General features: G+C 39.0%; 1 protein-coding gene across 9 annotated transcripts in view; it reads right to left on the reverse strand.

Moving 5' to 3' along the window:
- Window positions 1–3,888: 3,888 nt before the first annotated feature.
- LOC132378867 (inactive N-acetylated-alpha-linked acidic dipeptidase-like protein 2) overlaps window positions 3,889–22,446 on the reverse strand; it is a 937,774-nt gene continuing 919,216 nt past the window's right edge. For all 9 annotated transcript variants that reach the window (XM_059946161.1, XM_059946120.1, XM_059946130.1 and 6 more), the window contains one exon: window positions 3,889–8,882. In XM_059946161.1, coding sequence (XP_059802144.1) covers window positions 8,672–8,882 — 211 coding nt within the window. In that variant the 3' untranslated portion in view covers window positions 3,889–8,671. The remainder of the gene's footprint in view (window positions 8,883–22,446) is intronic.

Below are 22,446 nucleotides of genomic sequence, written 5' to 3' on the forward strand. Positions count from 1 at the left end.
CTGACTAAAATCCATGTATATATTGTCCACTGACTTACCCTCAACAAGCTTCTTTGTAACATCCTCAAAAAACTTGATCTAGTTTGTGAGGCATGATCTTCCCTGCTCAAACTGAATAGTATCTTCTGCAATAGTTTCCCTATGACTCGTTTGAGTCTCACTGGCCTAAAATTACCTGTGCTCTCCCTCCTTCCTTTTTCGAACAGAGGCATAACACTTGCTACTCTCCAGTCTCTGGGACCACATGCCTGTTGTTAGTTAGGGTACAAAGATCTGTTTCAATCTCTACACTGGCTTCCTTTCAATATTCTGAAAAAATGCTCATTCTCCCTGAGGACATCCACTTTAATGCTTTTCAAAGATCCAGTACTACCTCCTCCCTGATCCCAAGTTGTTTCAGCACATTAGCATATCCTACTCTGCCTTCACTTTGCTCTAAATCATTCTCCTCTGTAAATACCAATACAAAGTGCCCCCCTTCGTACTTCAGCCATTTGCTCTGACTCCAAGCACAAATTCCCTCTTTGTCCTTGAGGGGACCTAACCTCTCCTAAGTTATCTTCTGTTTCTGAATATAAATACAAAATGCTTTTGGGTAATCCTTGATTTTGCTCACAAGGACATTTTATGTTCCCTTTGGCCTTCCTAATTGCATGCTTGAGCACTTCCCTGCTGTCTTTATATTTCACACGGGCCCAGTATAATTTTTATCATTCTAAACTCCACGCATGTTTCCTTTTCCCTTCCTGACTAAACTTATCCCTTATTTTACAATTTTTGTCCTATCTTTTTACCAAAACATGTTGATTCTGAACGCTAATCAGCTGTTCTTTAAACACCCACCACATGCGAGACAAAAGCTGTTCACAATCAGTGCCCCTTAGTTCCTGTTTTAACCTGTGGTAATTTTCCCTCCATTATTTAGTACAGGTTTCCTCCACTATCTGAAGGCTGAGCATTTCTATGAAACGGTTAGTAAGCTGGAATGTCGTAAAGCAAAGAAGCAATTACCATTTATTTAAATGGGGAAATTTTGTGAGCGATCGCAGGCCCAAAAAGTAACCTACCAAATCATGCCAAATAACACATAAAACCTAAAATAACAGTAACATATAGTAAAAGCAGGAATGATCTGATAAATACACAGCCTATGTAATGTAGGAATACTTTTCTACAATTATTGCAGCACTGTCCGCTGCAGCGATAATTTCACGCAAGCGCTCTCAGCAGCACTCGCGACAGAAACACTCGGCGCAAGCGCTCCCGGCAGAAACACACGGTACAAGCGCTCCCGGCAGAAGCACTCTTTCCAGTAACCTTTAAGCTGTGAAGCTACCGAATAACACATAAAAATACACAGCCTATATAAAGTAGAAATAATGTACGCCCAGTGTAATTTCACTTACCGGAATTGGGAAGACAGTGAGCACACTGATGATGGTGTGTTAGACTGAGTCGTCAGAGGTTGGGTGGTGGGAGACTGGGGTGTCATCTCATCGTCGTCTGTTTCCATCAGGGCAGGCAGGTCACCTTCTTCTATGTCTGCCTGCCTCAGTGTCGAAGGTCGAGGTTCGTCGTCTGCTGTGGCTGATGTGGAAGGCTTGAAAAATGACAGTATGCTTGACTGCTTAGCCTCGCGCATTTTTCTGTCATACAGTTCTATGTAAGCACTCAAACCATCCTGCAAACCTGCCCTAAACCTACATACCCTTTCAAAATTAAAGTCATATTTTTCTGTAATCATTGCAGCATTGTCAATTGCAGTGAAAATCTCACACAATTGCTTCCTGTTCATTTCCTGGATGACTTACTTTCGGGCCGTTTGCTACTGCGTTTGGTTTCAATTGTTATCCTTTTCTCTTCATCAGCTTTTCATCTCTCAGTTCTTGGTCATGGGATGCCAAAACCTTTTCAACATCATCTTCGTCAACTTCCACAAACCCTGAGCCAAACTCACCATGTCCTTTCTTCGTTCACCACGATCGAAAGGCTTAATTATGTCTAATTTTATGCCAAGTGTAACACCCTTATGAGCCCTTTTAGACTTTTCTGATACCTTAGAACTCGTCTTGCTAACGGATGCACAAAATAGATCGACATAAAGCAGAGTTGCTCACAGCACGTGTTTAAGCAATGCCAGCTAGAATGCAGTTCTGGGGGAGGAGCTTGGCTGCGCGGCGCACGCTGCCTTTTTTCGTAACAGTGAAACCACCTTCTGTTAGCGAAAACAGGTAACTAATGTAGGTCTTTCATAACAGCGAGTTGACGTAAAGCGAACACTCGAAAAGCGGGGGACACCTGTACCTTCCAGCAAGATCCAATTTTATCCTTATAGTTTATTCCTTAAAGGAATGCTTTCACAACTCTGTTCATTTATAAGTGAAACATGGTTTTGAATTAATATCTAACAAGTTAACTGTACATTCAACTAATTAGCATATGATTTCAGGAGAAACATCAAATTTAAATGGAGTCAATTTGGTGTAATACTCTAGTGCAAACACTGGAGATGGCAGTGAGGTAAGTTATTTCTTCAACAAATTATTTTTCTCATTAATGATACACCATTCTGCAACATTCCAAAAAGTACATCTAGATTTGATTTCATTCCAACTCATGCAGACAGACTTTGGAAAAAAGTAACCTTTTTGCCCAGTAATGGACTCTTGTGGGCTGGTTAATACAAGATTTACTCACAAAAATCATAGAAGTATTTGGATACAAGGGTAAAACATGTCCTCTTACTAAGCTGAAAATGTAAAAAAATTTCAAAGTATAAAAACATTTAATATATTCATTTTTAAAAATGCAGCCAAGTAACTGAAAAGCTGAAACCCTCTTCTAACAGTTTTACATTTTTGAAGAAACTTTATTTACACACTTTAAGAATATCTATGATAAAAATCCATTTGAGGTTTGTAAACCACATTTTAAAAAGACTAGAAATAGTATGTTGAAACCAGTGGTGTTGACTTTCAGAATATTTTTACACTAAAAATAAGCTAAGCCAACCATGAACTTCTGTTTACACTAAGGCAAGAAGAACCTGTTGCACTTTCTCTGCCCTGGCCTAGGTTTCTTTAGTGAGTGCACAGATTCACAAGTTTCAATTTCACACTGAACATGCAACCTATTGAATTCTGCTTGCACATGAGCAAATGCAGGGGTTGCTGCTAATTACATAGGTTAACATCATGAAATGCTGATAGATTCAACTTACAAAATCTGGGCCAATGTTTGCATGATTCAGAAATGTGCCTGAAGAGGACATTGATGTGTTGCTTTTTTCTGATTAATAACAGTTTAATGTATGGCAAAGGTGGACATTTAAAGTCACTGAGAAAACGTTCAAAAATCATCCCATTTATTTATTAGAATTATGTGTGTAAACATACATTTGTTTGAAAGAAAATCTAAATGATTCCCAAGGTGGAAATAGAAGTAGATAATGTCAATTCACTGAAATATATTTAGTTGGGAGTATGTGAATAATTTCAAGTATTACATATGGTAAAAGTAGCATTATTAGGAGAGCAGATGGGAGAGGACCACTGATTTTTCAACCAAAGTAGGTTCTGGTTGCTTCAAATCTGGGTTTGCAAACACTTTTTGACAAAACTATGTCAGGGATATGCACATGAAGGTTGTGTTAATTAACAGAATATTAACACCCAGCCATTCGTACGAATCTTTAAAATTGTGTTTTTAAAGCATTTCTCTCAGTCACAATTAAAGCTCCAGGACAGTGATGGAATATGCTTCCTCCTTTTGGTGATTCTGTATTGTAAGAAAATGGTTGGTAAAATGTTCAGTACTTGAGCTAGCCTTTGTCATTTGTAACTTTTTTAGGAAAAAAGATGAAAACACAAACAGGCTAAAAGACTCAAATTTTGAAAAAAAAGTTTAATTAACAATAGAAACCCCATAGTACCTTGTTATACATTTTAGTTTTTATAAACCACATATTTCTCTGAAAGCATCCACATTGTACATTTTAAAAATGTTTCAGATTTCTATAAAGATTCATTCAATCAATCAAACCTTGCTTAACTAAGAGCATTATTGTCATGTTTTTTGGTCATTTAACAACACTTCCCCATTAGAATTATTTGGAAAATCAAACCCATTTGTCTTGCAATATGCAGTTGAAAGTGGAATAGCCATTTTTATGAAATACTTCAATCAAAAATATACATAGATTGACAATGGAACATTTTGTTGTGCAGCAGGATAGATATGAACTGTAACAAGCTTCTCAAACAAATCAAATGCAAGTCAAATAACCTCCTGTAAATTATATTATACATTTACTGCAGAATTTTGTTTGATTCTCCACGTGAATCTGTTTAGAGAAGACCTCTCATCATACTGGCGAATGACATCTCAATGGAGATTTAAATTATTACCAGGCAGTCATTACTGTCCTATTTAATAGAGGATTCTACCTTCAACCACACACCCCAAACTAGATGCATCTACTTATACGTTAATTTGTTCATGGACCTTTATTTCATCTAAGCTGCCCTTCAGTGGTTATTAGGCAACTCATTTTATGTTCAGTAATAAGGTTTGTCTCAGTGACCTTGTCTGGGGAACAAAAACAAAAACTGCAGATGTAAGTAATAAGAAATAAAACAGAAACTGGTGATCAGACTGCATTAGTGTAAAGAGAACTGATATCTGAAATGTTTACTCTATTTCTTGTTCCACAGACACTACCTGCCCTGCTACATGTTTAAAGCATTGTCTAACAGTTCTTGTGAGAAAGTCAACCTTGAAGAAGTTCCCCTTTGTTCTCTGGCAGGATGAACATTACTTTTTTTTAATCTTCGAGTTTTGATGAAAGTCTTAGGCTTGAAAATTGTGTTTCTCTCTACCAGACCTGTTGAGTTTCTAGCCTTATAAATTTAATCCCCCCTTGATTCATTTTTTGTCTTCCATTAGATTTAGAGTAACCTCTCACAAAAGATTTCTGTCAGAAACAAATATCCATGTATTTCCACATATCATAAATCAAGCCGTTTACCTATATATGATAAATGTATTACCAGGACTTGACCATATTCAAATATTAAATATAGAAATGAGTCAATTTTGTCATGATATCCGTGATACAATTTGTCACATTTAGATAATTACTTTTATCTAGTTACTTCTGTAATTAAATTTAGTTTTTAATTTTATTATCACAGGTAAAGTTACTATTTATAAATGAGCAATTGTTTTACCATCAGCAGATGTTCACAAAAGAGCTGGATCATTTTTACTCAATAATGATTTCATAACATCCCTATTTCTACTTCTTAAAATTTCACCACCTCATTCCATTTTGGTAGAGAATTCTGACATAAGTACTTTAGTACAATCCTCAAAATAAATATTGAGAAATTATTTTCTTCACATGTAATTGAGAAAATATAATCAACAACCAGAAATTATGTCTCTGGACATTGATATATGAATGCTTACAACAGCTTTCAGGAAATCTTCTAGACATTCATTTGATTTAAATGATGAGGGAAACACCATCACTGATTTTATATATTAGTAACAGATAAAATAGCTTATGAATCAGAATTTTTAGTTGTGAATAACTTGAAAGATCACTTAATGATACTGTATTTGTTTCTTAATGAAAAGAATTGGTTGAAAAATAACAGAAATAGTAGAATGCACTATACTATTTGCAAATTGCAATTTACAGTTTTCTCTTACACTTTTTTGTTTATTTTGTTTTTTTTGATAATTTATTCTAATCATTAGTTGCAAATTCATCACTGATTCTCTTAAAACATGAATGGCTTGTTTGTTAAATAAGAAGTTTTGGCTGTAGAAAACTTGTATTCGAAACAAATTAGCACTGGGTTGATCTAGATGTACTACAGATTGTAATAAAAATTACACATTCATCAACAGGAGTGCAATCCGATATTCAAACATGAACAAATGTCTTCTGATGTCTGAATTACTAACATAAGAAAATTGATAGGGGAGAGGTGATTATCCATGCATACGTCGTCAAGCCTTTTTGACCAATCAAAGATCTACCATCAGATTTTGGAAGAGACACCTGAAGATACCTGTCCTAAAGGAATAACACACAAGTAAGATCAGGTTTCCTGTGTGCGCTACAGATTATCCTTAATCCAAATGGTGTGGGGTGGGGTGGAGAGAAACGGTAAAAAATTCAAAAATATAGACCTCCAGTCCTACTGGGTAGTGAAAGGTAAGGATATTTACTGAGATCTACTTGAAGCCATGTCTGATAAATAGTTTTAGAAGGTTGATTTCGCAAATTTTTGGGAATAATATGGGAAGTTAGCAAAATTTGTTCCTGGCCCTGCATTAATGAAAAACAATGGTTTAGTTATGTTTGAAGAAGAAGCCAAGGAATCCTGTGGCAAGACTGGATGCGAAAAATGTCTACTGCGTCTTCTTTATCTTGTACCTAAAAGAATGGGATTCCCCAGATATAGGAAGAAGACATTGTAATCTAGTAAATTCCTTACTCTTGAAGAAAAGAGGCTTAAGACTATAGTGCAATAATTTTAGTCCTGTAATGAGTACTGGCAACATGGATTACCATATAATATACAACTGCAACACATGCTCATTCCCAATTTGCATTCTGCCAATTTATAAAGTCAGATTGAGGATTTCTATGTGATTGTCCATATTATCAGAATGTTTTTGTCAAATGTAGTAATACCTATTTCCTTAAAAGCCAATTTTTCAAAATAAACAAATACATTTATTACACATACGTTAAAGTAGATATTAAACTATTGCAGAGGAAAGTTGTCTTATGTTATTAATAGACAGGAAATAATATTGTAAAGTTAAATTATACAGCACAAACTTTCTTTTGATAGTTTTCTCTCTGTACTGTATTGTAATGTAGATATTCTATATTTAATTTTATTGTATTTGTTCCACATAATTATTCATTCTCATTCTCCAATAACTTTATCAAGTTCTTTCTTTGCAATGTTAGGGATGTGCACTATTATTTCTGTATAGCACGTTATTTTCTCACACATATTTCTGTGTGAGAAAATAATGTACCAGAGGCAATAATGCCATGCATTGCATTCTGTTTGCAGTATTTGCTAATTATCTCATTGCAGTATTATATCAGATTTGCTCACTTGCCTTTACATCACATTTTGTAACCTAAAATGTAGATAATAGCCTAGGACATTGAAACTATAAGCAGAAATGACATGAGATTTTGAGAACATTAAATTGTCATTTCATTCTTATAAGCATTCCATGTGGAAACATATACTAATACGCAAGATGTTATTCTAAGGAAAAACATACCTTTTGAAGTTAATGGTTTTATCATTTTCCAAACATTACATGACTACTTATTCTTCAATAACGTTTATGAGATGCATAACTTCTTTTGGACATCAGGAAGTATTAAAAGAATCATAATTTCAGACCAGTAACTGTCAATATCTCTCTTTAGCACTTAATAACAGCAATCAAGATGATGATGAATGCAAAAGTCGTATCTCACAATGTTGCCCTGATGAGAGTTTTTAATGAGGACATTAAAATCATTGGCATGCGTGTTAGAGCTTGTTTGCAGTTATTTTTCCACAGTTCTGTAGGAAATCAGATTGGCAGGATGGCATTTCTGTCTTATGCAAGTTCTCAGTTGGAGCTTTTGTGACCTTTCAATGTATTCACAACAGGAAATGTATATACTTCAACCTTAACAAATAGAAGACAACCACTGCAACTATGAAATATTTTTGAACACAACTCACTACTGAAGTGTTACAGAAATACTCTAAAAACTGGGCATTATCGAATAAAAAAATATCTTCTTGTTGTTTCCAACCTAGGTTGAGTATGTACTTTCTGATATAAAAAATTAAATATGTTGTGAATATTCATTTTCTCAACATTCATTCAATTGTCAAAATATAATGGTTCAGCTACAGCAGATATTATCACAATAGTGTACTTTTGCAGATTAATTTGAAAAAATATAGTTTTTACCTGTTGTTCTTGTTGAGTTAAAAATAAGTGGTTCCTCTGTTTTATACAAAACATTGACTTTACAAACGTATGCCACTTTATGGCGTTATTCCACAGGTTGCAATGAATAATACTCTTCATACACATGATAACATACACTTCAATCTGGAAGGCACATTATGATTCTATAACCAAAGAAAAATCTCAAAAGACCTTGTCACTTCATTAATTGCCCATTTTGAGGTATTTTATAATGAAATAATTAAGCACTTATACAACATTCATTGGTTCCAATGGTCATTTTTAAAAAATGGACTGAATGAATTATTTCTAGTAATGTAGATCTCTTTATACAAAACTTTACAACCTGGAAGTTAACAGCCTTTGAAGACTGGAAATATCTAGTCATCCTATGACCTGATTTCAACATTAATATTATCTGTTGCCATTATATCATTAAACTATGACCGCAAATGCTGAGTCTGACTCAGCTGGGTTGTAATAACTGCCACTTGTTAGTGAATATCACCATCATATGGTACTTTTATCATTTGAAATGGGCACCATTTTCAATTCCTGTTGTAAGTAACTGCAAGTCCTTTGGCAAATTTGGACACCACCTTTTTCAGGAATGTATCTTTGAGGAGGAAAACGTCCCTCTTTTAACCATTGCACATTTCTACAAACTGGCTTGTTTTTTTGGATTTTGAATATTCTCAAATACATCCAAACCTGCTTTTAAATAAACCTGAGCAGATCTAATGCTGTTCATCACAACAGACAGAACTGAAGATAGAGTTTGGTTTGACTGCTGAAGTCTTGAGTGGTTAAGAGCTTCTTCTAAGATAGAAAACTGATTCGATGACTCATCAAGGTGGTACAGGATATTTCTGAAAGACAAACAATGTATTTTAATTATAAAATATGTAAGATTGACATGTTTGCTGTTTAATGTCATAAATTGAACAATTTGTAAATTGACTCCAAAGTACAATTACTTATAGGATGGATTTTACACAAAAATAGTGATGAGCCTAATAGTTTCTGAATCTCTGTTGGTTGTGTTCTCTCGTTTGTGGTTTGATTATTACTCTGCGAAGCCTCTTCCAGGGTTGCCTACCTTGAAGAAGTTTAAACCTTCCATTTGACAGGATTTCAGTGAAACTCTCTCCCACTGCTTCCCTGCTGCTCTCCAACTCTGACCACATGTTTACCTAGACCCGCTACTATATCCATGTCTTCACTGCCAGCTTATACCACACGGTTTCCAGATTCATTTTCAAGCTTCTTGATTTGGACATTCCCTTCCCTTTCTTGATCTCACTGTCTCTATCTCCAGAGACAGCTTATCCACCAATGCCTATTGTAAACCAACAGACTCTCACAGCTACTTGTACGACACATCTACACAGCTACTACACATCCCCTTCTCTCAAATCCCCAGTCTCCATCAGATCTGCTCTCAGGAAGAGGCTTTTCATTCTAGATTGAAGGAGATGTCCTCCTTCCCCCACCACCAACGCTGCCCTTAACTGCATCTCTTCCATTCACACGTTTGCTCTTACTTCATCCTTCCACCACTCTGCCAGGGATAGGGTTATTATTGTCTTCATCTACCATCCCACCAGCCTCCATGTCCAGTACATAATTCTCCGAAACTTCTGCCACCTCTAACTAGATCCCCCCACCAAGCACATCTTTCCCTACCCCCCCACTTTCTGCTTTCCACAGTGATTGCTCCTTATGGAACTTCCTTGTCTATTCGTCCCTCTCCACTGATCTCCCTCTGGCACTTACCACTGCAAGCAGAACAAGTGCTTCACCTGCCCCTACACCTCCTCCCTCACTACTATTCAGGACTCCAACCAGTCTTCCAGGTGAGGCGACACTACCTGTGACCCTTTTGGGGTCACGTACTGTGTTCAGTGCACCCAGTGTGGCCTCTTGTATATCTTGTAAGACCCGACGTAGATTGGGAAACCATTTTGCCAGGCATCTACGCTCCATCCACCAGAACAAGCAGGATCTCCCAGTGGATCTCCATTTTAATTCCACTTCCCATTCACATTCCGCTATGTCCATCCATGGCCTCCTCTACTGTCGTGATGAAGTCACACTTAGGATCGAGGAACAACATCTTATATTCCATTTGGGTAGCCTCCAACCTGATGGTATGAGCATTGATTTCTCAAATCTTCAGTAATGCCTCCACCCAATTTCACCATTTCCCATCCCTTGTCCCTCTCTCATGTTATCCCCTTGCCCACCCCTCGCCTCCCTCTGGTACTCCTCCCCCACCCCCTTTCTTCTATGGCCTTCTGTCTCTTTCACCAATCAACTTCCTAGCTCTTTGCTTCATCCCTCCCCCTCCAATTTTCACCTATCGCCCGGCGTTTCTCTCTCCCCTCCCCCCCTCCTTTCAAATCTACTCCTCAGCTTTGTTTCTCCAGTCCTGCCAAAGGGTTTTGGGTCGAAACATTGACGTTACTTTTTTCCATAGATGCTGCCTGTCCTGCTGACTTCCCCCAGCAATTTGTGTGTGTTGCTCTGAATTAACGTTATTGTTAACGTGCTGTAGATTTCAATGTTTCAACATGTTCCGTTGGAGAGAAGGCCTTCAGAAATCGGTATATTAGTTTTAAGTGTTATTACTGATATTCTTCTTTGAAAGAATTCTTATTTTGATTATTTGAATGCTGTTCTGAAGGCTTCTATAACAATAGACCCATCAAACACAATGTGAGGCTTTTGAGCAGTTCAGAGTCCAATTTGTCTCATTGTTGGGTGTGACACATGAACAGTGGCAGTCACCTCATTCCCGCTATAACCAGCGCACCAATTCTGATTTGGAGAGCTACGAGAGAGAAGGTCGCACACAGGTCCGGGAGCGAAGTTTAAAAGGGGAAAGCTTTGCGGGAACTTGGGTATAACCAGCACACCGATCGTGAGTTGGGAGTGCAGGGAAGGTTCAGGCATAAAAGGGAGACACTGCCTAGCAGAGAGGTCATTGACAGAGTAGTCTGAAGCAGAGTGGTAGGGCTTTGGCTCACTCGGGCTTCAGCAAGGTGGACTTGCAAGTGGACTTCGATTTCTCCTTGCATTATTTTTTAGAGGAATAGAGAGCATGTAGGGTTAGTACTTTGCTCTGCATGTCAGATGTGTGAATCCTGGGAATCTTAGATAGAGAGGAGCTACAGGGAATTAGTCACCCCGAGGCTGCAGGAGTTAGATAAATGGGTGACTGTCAGGGACGGGAAGGGAAGATTTCAGATAGTAGAGAGCACCCCTGTGGCCATCCCCTCAGTAATCGTTATCTCAGTTTGGATGCAGTTGAGGGGGATGAGCCTGGTTCCGTGTGCAGAAGGGAGAGAAGAAGATGAGGAATGCAGTAGTCATAGGGGATTCCATAGTGAGGGGAACAGATAGAAGCTTCTGTCAGCCTGATAAGAGATACCCACATGGAGTGTTGCCTCCCAGGTGCCAGGACTGTGTGCAGAGTATTCTGAAGGGAGAGGGTGAACAGCCAGTAGTCTTGCTACATGTTGGTACCAATGACACAGGTAGAAAAAGGGAGGAGGTCCTGAAGAGAGAATTCAGGGAGTTGGGAAGAAAGCTGAAAAGCAGGACCTCCAGGGTAGTAATCATAGGATTGCTGCCTGTGCCACGTGCTAACGAGCGAAAGAATAGAATGATCAGGTGTATTAATGCGTGGCTGAGAGGCTGGTGTAGGGGGCAGGGCTTCAGGTTCTTGGATCATTGGTGCCTCTTCTGGGGGAGGCACAACCTGTACAAAAAGGACGAGTTACACCTGGACCCAAAAGGGTCCAATATCTCAGCAGGAAGGTTTAATAGAGCTGTTAGGGAGGGTTTAAACTAATTTGGCTGGGGAATAGAACCGGAGTGATAGGACTGAGGAAGGGTTAAACAGAAATAAATCAAAGCTAGTGTGCAACAGAGAAGATAGAAAGCACAGGCAGGAGATGAGGCATAATAACAGCCAGTGGGATGAGTTACAGGGCAATAGAGGTGTGGTGCATTTAAAACAGAAAGCAACAAATTCTGGACTGAAAGTGTTGTATTTGAATGCACACAGCATAAGAAATAAAATGGACAATCTTGAAATTCAGCTACAGATAGGCAAGTATGATGTTGTGGCCATCTCTGAAACTTGGCTAAAGGATGGCTGCCATTGGGAGCTGAGCGTCCAAGGATATACAGTGTATCAGAAAGATAGGTTAGTAGGCAGAGGGGGTGGTGTGGCCCTGTGTATAGGACATAATATTAAATCATTAGAAAGGGATGACATAGGATTGGAAGGTGTAGCGAATCTATGGGTTGAGTTAAGAAATGGCAAGGGTAAAAGGACCCTAATGGCAGTTGTATACAGGTCTCCAAACAGCAGCCAGGATGTGGATTACAAATTACAGCAGGAGATAGAAAAGGCGTGTCAGAAAGGCAATGTCATGATAATCACTGGGGATTTTAACATGAAATTGGATTGGGAAAACCAGGCCAGTACTGGACCTCGAGAGAGAGAATTTGTAGAATATCTAAGGGATGGCTTTTTAGAGCAGCTTGTTGTTGAGCCCACAAGAGGATTGGCTGTGCTGGACTGGGTGTTGTGCAATGATCCAGAGGTGATAAGAGAGCTTAAGGTTAAGGAACCCTTAGGGAACAGTGATCACAATACGATTGAGTTCACTTTGAAATTTGAGAAGGAGAAGCTAACTTCCGAAGTGTCGATATTTCAGTGGAATAAAGGAAATTACAATGGCATGAAAGGGGAACTGGCCAAGGTTGACTGGAAAGGGACACCAACAGGAAAGACAGCAGAGCCACAGTGGCTGGAGTTTCTGTGAAAAATGAGAGGAATGCAAGACAGATATATTTCAAATAAGAAAATATTTTAGAATGGAAGAAGGACACTACCGTGGCTGACAAGTGAAGTCAGAGCCAAAGTAAAAGCAAAAGAGAGGACATACAATGAAGCCAAAGCTAGTGGGAAGCTTTTAAGAACTTTCAGAAGATAACTAAGAAAGCCACTATGAAGGAAAAGATGAATTATGAATGGAAGCTGGCAACTAATAACAAAGAAGACATTAAAAGCTTTTTTAAGTATGTAAAATTAAAAGATTTGAGGGTAGATATAGGACAATAGAAAATGACGCTGGAGATACTGTAATGAGAGATGCAGAGATGGCAGAGGAGTTGAATGTGTATTTTGCATCAGTCTTCACTGTGGAAATCTGCAGTATACTGGACATTCAATAGTGTCAGGAAAGTGAAGTATATGCAGTGAAAATTATGACTGAGAAGGTGCTCAGGAAGCTTAATGGTCTGAGGGTGGATAAATCTCCTGGACCTGAAGGAATGCACAGTTGGGTTTTGAAGGAAGTAGCTGGAGAGATTGCAGAGGCATTAACAATGATCTTTCAAGAATCGATAGATTCTGGCATTGTACCAGATGACTGGAAAATTGCAAATGTTACTCTGCTATTTAAGAAGAGGGGGATGCAGCAGAAGGGAAACTATAGATCTGTTAGCCTGACATCAGTGGTTGGGAAATTGTTGAAATCGATTGTTAGGGACGAGATTACGAGTACCTGGAGGCACATGACAAAATATGCCAAAGCCAGCATGATTTCCTGAAAGGAAGATCCTGCCTGACTAACCTACTGTAATTTTTTGAGAAAATTACAAGTAGGGTAGACAAAGGAGATGCAGTAGATGTGGTGTTCTTGGATTTTCAGAAGGCCTTTGACAAGGTGCCGCACATGAGGCTGCTTCGCAAGATAAGAGCCCATGGAATTACAGGGGAGTTGACAGACAGACATACTTTATTGATCCCGAGGGAAATTGGGTTTCATTACAGTCGCACCAAGAATAGTGTAGAAATATAGCAATATAAAACCATAAATAATTAAATAATAAGTAAATTATGCAAAGTAAAATAATGATAAGTAAATTATGCCAAGTAAAATAAGTCCAGGACCTGCCTATTGGCTCAGGGTGTCTGACACTCCGAGGGAGGAGTTGTAAAGTTTGATGGCCATAGGCAGGAATGACTTCCTATGATGCTCTGTGTTACATCTTGGTGGAATGAGTCTCTGGCTGAACGTACTCCTGTGCCTAACCAGTACATTATGGAGTGGATGGGAGACATTGTCCAATATAGCATGCAACTTGGACAATATCCTCTTTTCAGACACCACCGTCAGAGTGTCCAGTTCCACCCCCACAACATCACTAGCCTTACAAATGAGTTTGTTGATTCTGTTGGTGTCTGCTACCCTCAGCCTGCTGCCCCAGCACACAACAGCAAACATGATAGCACTGGCCACCACAGACTCGTAGAACATCCTCAGCATTGTCTGACAGATGTTAAAGGACCTCAGTCTCCTCAGGAAATAGAGTCACTAGCATGGGTGGAGCATTGGCTGGTCGGCGGAAAACAGAGTGGGAATAAAGGATCCTATTCTGGTTGGCTGCTGGTTACCAGTGGAGTTCCACAAGGGTCGGTGGTGGGACCATTGCTTTTTACAATATATGTCAATGATTTGGACTGTGGGATTAATGTATTTGTGGCTAAATTTGCCAACGATACAAAGATAGATGGAGGAGCAGGTAACGTTGAGGAAACAGAGAGCCTGCAGAGAGACTAAAGGCCAATTTATACTTCTGCATTGAATCTATACCGTAGACACGGCGTAGTCACGTACCCTACACCATAGCCTGATGTGCACCTCCCCAAAAATGTAACTACGCGTTGTGGCGACGCAGACTGCAACAACTGTGATTGGTCCACCTGGTAGCATCGCATTTCCTCCTACACATTTCCGGTTGCTTCTTCTTCTCCGCCATTTTCGAATTGAGAGAGAAGAGAGAAGAAGAACGCGAGTTGGAAAATGGACCATATTGAGGAAAGGTTAATCGAGGAAGTCCAAAAATATCTACATCCGTATGAGTGTTCGTCTGATGTCTTCTCTCTTTTCTGTGTCGTAGTAATTTCAATAAAAGTAACTCTTGTTCAACATTTATTAGCTCCAACTCCAACATGATGCCCTCAGTTTCAGTCGCAACTGAAGTACACAGAGAAAGTCAACACGAAGAAGCTCAACACAGTGGCACAGAAACCATACTGCCTACTAGCATTTTGGCGGTGAATTGCAGAGTGATGCAAACACACCAACGCACAAGATTAAATGCTCACAATGGCGTAGGCCACTTGCGTAGGCTACGGCGTAGAGCCTACACAGAAGTATAAATCAGCCTCTAGATTAGTGGTCACCAAGCTTTTTAAGCCCATGATCCCCTACCTCAGCGTTGGTGAAAGGCAATATCGACCTACTAAATCAGAAGGAACTGGAAGTGGAGCCCCGCAACCCCAGAAGCAGTCTCTCTTTGCAGGCATCTTTCCGTAGCAGGAGGTGTTGCTATGTTACCATTATCTTAATTGGTATTACTTATTTTTATAATGCTCACATTACAACACCTTTAATTCTATGTTTCATTATTTAGTTTAATTTCAACACGAAAAATAAACGAATAAAAATTGACTATTGCTCTGGGGCTGAATACTTTCTGTTAGTTCCCTGAAATTTGGCTCATAACTACAGAGAGCCAGTCTGAGACAGTCTGTGAGGCGTCTGTCAGTGAGACAGCTCCTATACTTAGATTTAATAATTTTCATCTGTTGCAGCACAGCACCGTCGGAAACCTCCTGACAGTATGAGTATTTGAATGGACAGTTTCCTTTGTTAGACTGAATGTTGAATCTGCCGTGTTTTTCAGGTGTTTTGCATTGGTAAACTGTTACTGAGACACTAGTATAAGTTTCAGAGGTACGCAAGCTAATGACATCACCGTTTTTTGTTTCCCAGTCCTTTTACGTTTGGGGAATGTTGGAATTTAAAGGGGGAGAAGTGTTGTAATGTGAGCATTATAAAGATAGGTTGATGCCGATGAGGATACTGGTGATGTAGCAGTGCTCCCGCTGCAGACAGCTCTTTGTGGGGAGAGGTTGCTTCTGGGTTGCGGGGTTTTGCTTCCGGTCTTTTCTGACCGGTGCGCAATTTTCTATTTTTTTGGGATCTACTGGGAAAGTCTCAAAGATCGACTGGTCAATCACAATCGACTGGTTGGTGACCAGTACATTAGATAGTTTAGAGGAATGGGCAAAGAAGTGGCAAGTGAAATACAATGTTGTTAAGTGTATGGTCATGCACTTTGCTAGAAGGAATAAACAGGCAGACTATTATTTAGATGGGGAGAGAATTCAAAATGCAGAGATGCAAAGGGACTTGGGAGTCCTTGTGCAAGGTACCCTAAAGGTTAACCTTCAGGTTGAATCAGTTGTGAAGATGGCAAATGTAATGTTGGCATTCATTTCTGGAGGTATAGAATTGTGTAATGAAAGAGTGGATTCCTTAGCGTCGGGGTGATCATATGCTTCTTAATGGTGTGCTGATCATGGAATAAACAAAGATCTATCACAACAAACTGAAAAGAAGAAGAAAGCCCTTAACGCTGAGTGGAGTCATCGGGACGTGATGTGATGTTGAGGTTCTATAAGGTGCTCATGAGACCACACGGAGTATAGTGTGCATTTTTGGGCTTCTTTTGTTAGAAAGTATGTGCTGACATTGGAGGGTGTTCAGAGAAGATTCACGAGAATGATTCCAGGAATGAAAGGGTTACCATATAGACAATAGACAATAGGTGCAGAAGTAGACCATTTGGCCCTTTGAGCCTGCACCGCCATTTTGAGATCATGGCTGATCATCTACTATCAATACCCGGTTCCTGCCTTGTCTCCATATCCATTGATTCCCCTATCCATAAGATACCTATCTAGCTCCTCCTTGAAAACATCCAGAGAATTGGCCTCTACTGCCTTCCAAGGCAGTGCATTCCAGACCCCCACAACTCTCTGGGAGGAGAAGTTTTTCCTTAACTCTGTCCTAAATGACCTACCCCTTATTCTCAAACCATGCCCTCTGGTACTGGACTCTCCCAGCATCTGGAACATATTTCCTGCCTCTATCTTGTCCAATCCCTTAATAATCTTATATGTTGCAATCAGTATGAGGAACATCTGGCAGCTCTTGGGCTGTATTCAGGAGAATGAGGGGGAATCTCATAGAAATAATCTTAATGTTAAAAGACCTGAACAGATTAGATATGGCTAAGTTATTTCCCATGGTAGGGGAGTCCAGGACAAGAGGGCACAACTTCTGGATTGAAGGACGTCAATTTAGAACAGAGATGAGGAGAAATTACTTTAGTCAGAGGGTGGTAAATCTGTGGAATTGGTTGCCAGGAGAGGCTGTGGAGGCCAAATCATGGGTTCATTTAAGGCAGAGATAGATAGGTTATTGATTAGCCAGGGTATCAAAGGGTATGGGGAGAAGGCAGGGGAGTGGGGATGACTGGAAGAATTGGATCAGCCCATGATTGAATGGTGGAGCAGACCTGATGGGCTGAATGGCCTACTTCTGCTCCTAAATCTTTTGGTCTTACAGTCTTTATTCAGCTTACCAATACTGAAAAAAAGTATGAATAACTGAGTACCATGGTGGCAAGTTGAAATTAGAATTAAAATTGGAATAGGTTTATTATTGTATGAGTACAATATACTGTATAATGAAAACCTTTTCTTGCAAATTCAAAATGCTGGAAAAACTCAGCAAGCTAGACTGTACCTATGAAGAGGAAAAATAGTTAATATCACAGGCCAAGATCCTTCATTACATCTCAAGGTTCTTGGCCTGAATTTCTTGTGTTTTTTCTGTTGTATACTGTTCGTACAGATCAGATCATTACACAGTACATTGCGATAGAACAAAGTAATACAATAACAATGCAGAATAAAGTACACAATAGAGAATTATAGAATTATAGAGAATTGTTAATTCTCTATAGACAATTCTCTACAATAGAGAATTATAGAGAATTGTTAATTCTCTATAAACAATTATAGAGAAAGTACACAATAAGCTGCAAGATCATTTTGAGGTAGATTGTGAGGTCAAGAGTCCAATTTATCACACTAAGGAACTACTTAATAGTCTTGCAACAGCAGGGTAGAAACTGTACTTGAACCTCACAGTACACGTTTGCATGCTTTTGTATCTTCTGCCCGGTGGAAGAGGGTTGAAGAGTGAATGTGATGCTTTGACTATCACGGTCATTTGCTAAGCTCCTTGGCAGTTTATTCAATTATTTTATGTTTGTCAATTCTGGGAACAGCAGGGTGTTTTTACAAAGTAATTTGAATACTGGATAACTATATGATAAGATTTTGACTATTTAAAGTAACCCTTTTTATTGCTAAACAGAAGTCAAATTTCCCAATGTCATTTCACATTATCAGAGCTACTTGGAAGAAAATAGAAACCATTGCGCTTGGGTCATGGGAATTGTTGTCAAATACGTATTCTTACTGCAATAAACATGGTATTTCACTTCCTTTAATAATTATGGAAATAAAATAAAAACTTTTTAGTTTTAAACAACAACTATTAATAGTACTGGGAAATACATAACAAAGACATTTCCTAAGGCTTTTTCTATCCATTGTTGTCAATAGAATCTTAGATGGCAACAAAGAGGCACACAGGAGTGAGATAGATCGGCTGGTTGAGTGGTGTCACAACACTGAACTTACATTCAATGTCAGCAAAGACAAAGAATTGAGTGTGGACTTCAGTAAGAGGAAGTTGGGAGAACACACACCAGTCCTCATTGAGGGGTCAGCAGTGGAAAGAGTGAGCAGCTTCAAATTTCTGGGCATTAACATCTCAGAGGATCAATCCTGAGTCCAACATACTGATGCAATCTCTAAGAAAACACCAGTGGCTATAATTCACTAGGAGTTTCCAGAGAGTTGGCCTGTCACCAAAGGCATCAGCAGATTTCCAGATGTACCAAGGAGAGCATCTGATCGGTTGCATCACTGCCTGGTATGGATGCTCCAATGCATAAGACGATAACACTAAGCTATTTGATCCTTCAAGTCTGCTCCACTTTTTGGCTGATCCAATTTTCCTCTCAGCCCCAATCTTCTGCCTTCTTCCCATATCCTTTAATACCCTGACCAATCAAGAATCTATCAAGCACTGCCTTAAATATACATAAAGACTTGGCCTCCACAGCTGCCTGTGGCAAAGAATTCCATAGATTCATCACGCTCTGCCTAAAGAAATTCCTCCTCACCTCTATTTTAAAAAGACACCCCTCTATTCAGAGGCTGTGTCCTCCAGCCTTAGACACTCCCACTACAGGAAACATCCTCCCCACATCCACTCTATCAAGGCCTTTCACCATTCAATCGTTTTCAATGAGGTTACCCACTCATTCATGGACGCATGAGATTAAAAAAAAATGTTGTGGAGTTGTAGAGTCAGTCAGCTTCATCAAGGGTACCACCCTCCCCACCACTGAGGATATTTTCAGAAGGTGGTGCCTCAGGAAGGAAGCATCCATTTTTAAGGACTCCTACCATCCAGGGCATTGCCTTTTCTCATCAGGGAGCAGATTCAGGAACCTAAAGATGCATACTTAATATTTTGGAACAAATTCTTCCCCTCCATCATCAGAATTATGAATGGTCTATGCACTCATGAACACTTCACTAATCCCTTTTTGCATTGTTCATTTTTTGTTGTAACTTCTAGTAGTTTTTCAATGTTTTGTACAGCTGCCAAAAACAACAAATTTCATGACATACTGTAGGTCAGCAATGATTCTGATTCTAATTCTGACACTTCTAGTAATAATTACCCTTCTTACTTCCAGGTGTTTTAAATTCTATTGTCATGTAATGTATAGAGGAAATTCATAAGTGGAGGCATAGATGAGTGCACCATCAGTGTCTGCAGTAGTTTCAGTCACAGCAGGTCCAGTGGAAGAATTCCTGATTCCTGCCTCGCAAATACTGTAGATGTTCCAGAATGGCACATGCTAATGTTAATGAGGTAGCAAAAGCAAACAAATACATTATTAATCGGATGTTGATGAAATTAGAACATAAATTATTTTAATGAAATTTTCACAGTGACAGGCTGCTGAATTTTGAATTTGATTAATAAATCTACATTCCTAAATGAGATAGAGTAGCATGTTGCATGTGACTGATCAGACTTGCCATACCAGTCAACAAATGGTTGGAAAACCAACATAAAAAATAGATCTTTATGAATCATTCACAAGCAGGTACAACCATACATTATTATGGAAATGTTGGCTTCATTGTCAAGTATTCTCTTTACTATGTCTCTCATTTGTTTTTGTTACTGTTATAACATGTAGCTATGGAAATCTTTACATACTTTAACCCTTTCAGTACCCATTTCCTTTGTGTTGAATTTTAACTGTTCTGGTAGCAATGAAGAGAACGGCCGGGGGAAGATGGCAGATATCATTATGCAAGGACCAGGGATCTGGCTGCAGTGGGAAAATGGAATGACAGACAGGTGTAATAGAAGCATAGGCAACCTTGTGTGGCACAGCAAAACACATCTGACTATTTGCTCCACAGGAAAACGTTGAAAATAAATTACTTTCCAGTCTTCCTTTCGGTTATGCCCTGAGCAAATAAAACTTGTCAATCCATCTCTATTTGCAGGATACCATCACACCCGATCAGTCAATCTAAAATAGAGCTCACATCTCTTCTGCCATTGTCCTAATCTGTTGTTTGAAATAGTGAGTTAATATTGGGTACAGCACAAGGGGAATAGTACACGAGAAGATCAGTTACCTTTATTTCTGCCCCTCCACTCAATCGGATTTCCATCAAACAGAAGAAGTTAAAATCAGGACCATTGATTCAGCTTTTCTCCCCATAGATACTATCTTTTGAATTAAATACATCTTTGCATCTTCTGTTTGCCATTCAATAAAGCAGCACACACATTTTTTATTCTACTTCTTTGAGATACAGGAATCAATAATAAGGCTAGGATTTATTGCCCATTCCTAACTGTCCTTCATAAGGCGGCAGTGAGTCAGCACCTTGAGATGCTGAAGTTCTTCTGGTGAAAGTATTTCCAAAGTGCTGATGGATAGAATCAGCAACAGTAAAGGAATACTGATACACTTGGCAGGAAATTGTATGTCTTGGAGGTTCTCTGCAGATATTGGCATTCCTACACACATTTTATTGTTAGAGTTTATGAGTTGAAAACAGCTTGATGAGCTGCAGTAGGGTATTTTGTAGCTGCTATACACTAATGAAAGTACTGGAGATGAGCAAATGTTCAGGATATGTGACTGGGAACATACATCTTCCAGCATTTTATTCTATTCTATGATATATTTATTTATTCCTTAAGTAACACATGATTCCAAGAACAAAACTTAACAATGCGATGACAAGTTTGTTCAGAGCTACTGAAGTCTAAAAAAATTACCTCAGTAAATGGCATGCCACTCCATCAATCATGATATAACAAAACAGATAGATAAACATACAGAATTATAGCAGCACTGAGAAACAATAAACAAGAAAACAACCTATAAGTTGTTGAGAATCCCATAAACAGAACTGGTGAAAGAGTTCAGCCTAATGCATTTCAGATTTGTGAGATTAATGGGAGAACAGACCTAAAAAGCAGTGCAGACATGAAAAAACACGAGGAAATCTGCAGATGCTGGAAATTCAAACAACACACACAAAATGCTGGTGGAACGCAGCAGGCCAGGCAGCATCTATAGGCAGAAGTGCTGTTGACGTTTCGGGCCGAGACCCTTCGTCAGGACTAACTGGTCTTTTACTATCTTTTCTCTCAGTTAGTCCTGATGAAGGGTCTTGGCCCGAAACGTCATCAGCGCTTCTCCCTATAGATGCTGCCTGACCTGCTGTGTTCCACCAGCATTTTGTGTGTGTTACAGACATGAAAATCTACGTATCATTTTTGACATGATTTGCCTGTTCTGCATATTTTCAAATGGGCTGTGATCACACATACACTAACTTCTTAACTCAGGTTCTATTTCCCAGATACTACAGAATTTACCCAGTATTTCAATATTTTTTTAAATTTCAGCTTTCCCGAAACAGTATATTTTGGTTTTCATACACTTACTTACTCTTTGATAGTTTTTACACACAGAATGTTAAGGGGAACACTGGCAAATGAAATTTAAGTCTGTCAAGTGTGAAATAAGGGATGTCAAATTGGGACAGAACACATACAACAGATGAATCTTGCTAAAGAATGTAGGTTAACAGAGGGACTTTAAGGTCCTCTGAAAGTGATAACACAGATAGATAAGGCACTGAGGAAAACATATAGCATATTTGTTTTCATAGGTTTGGTACATAGAATATAAAGGTTGGAATGACATTTCGCAACTTTCAAAACACTAGTCAGACCACATTTGGAGTATTGTGTACTGTTCTGGCCACCACACTACGGCAAGGATGTGGTTGTATTCGAGACAGTGCAGAGG

Source organism: Hypanus sabinus, chromosome 2, assembly GCF_030144855.1.
Source record: "Hypanus sabinus isolate sHypSab1 chromosome 2, sHypSab1.hap1, whole genome shotgun sequence".
NCBI lineage: Eukaryota > Metazoa > Chordata > Chondrichthyes > Myliobatiformes > Dasyatidae > Hypanus > Hypanus sabinus.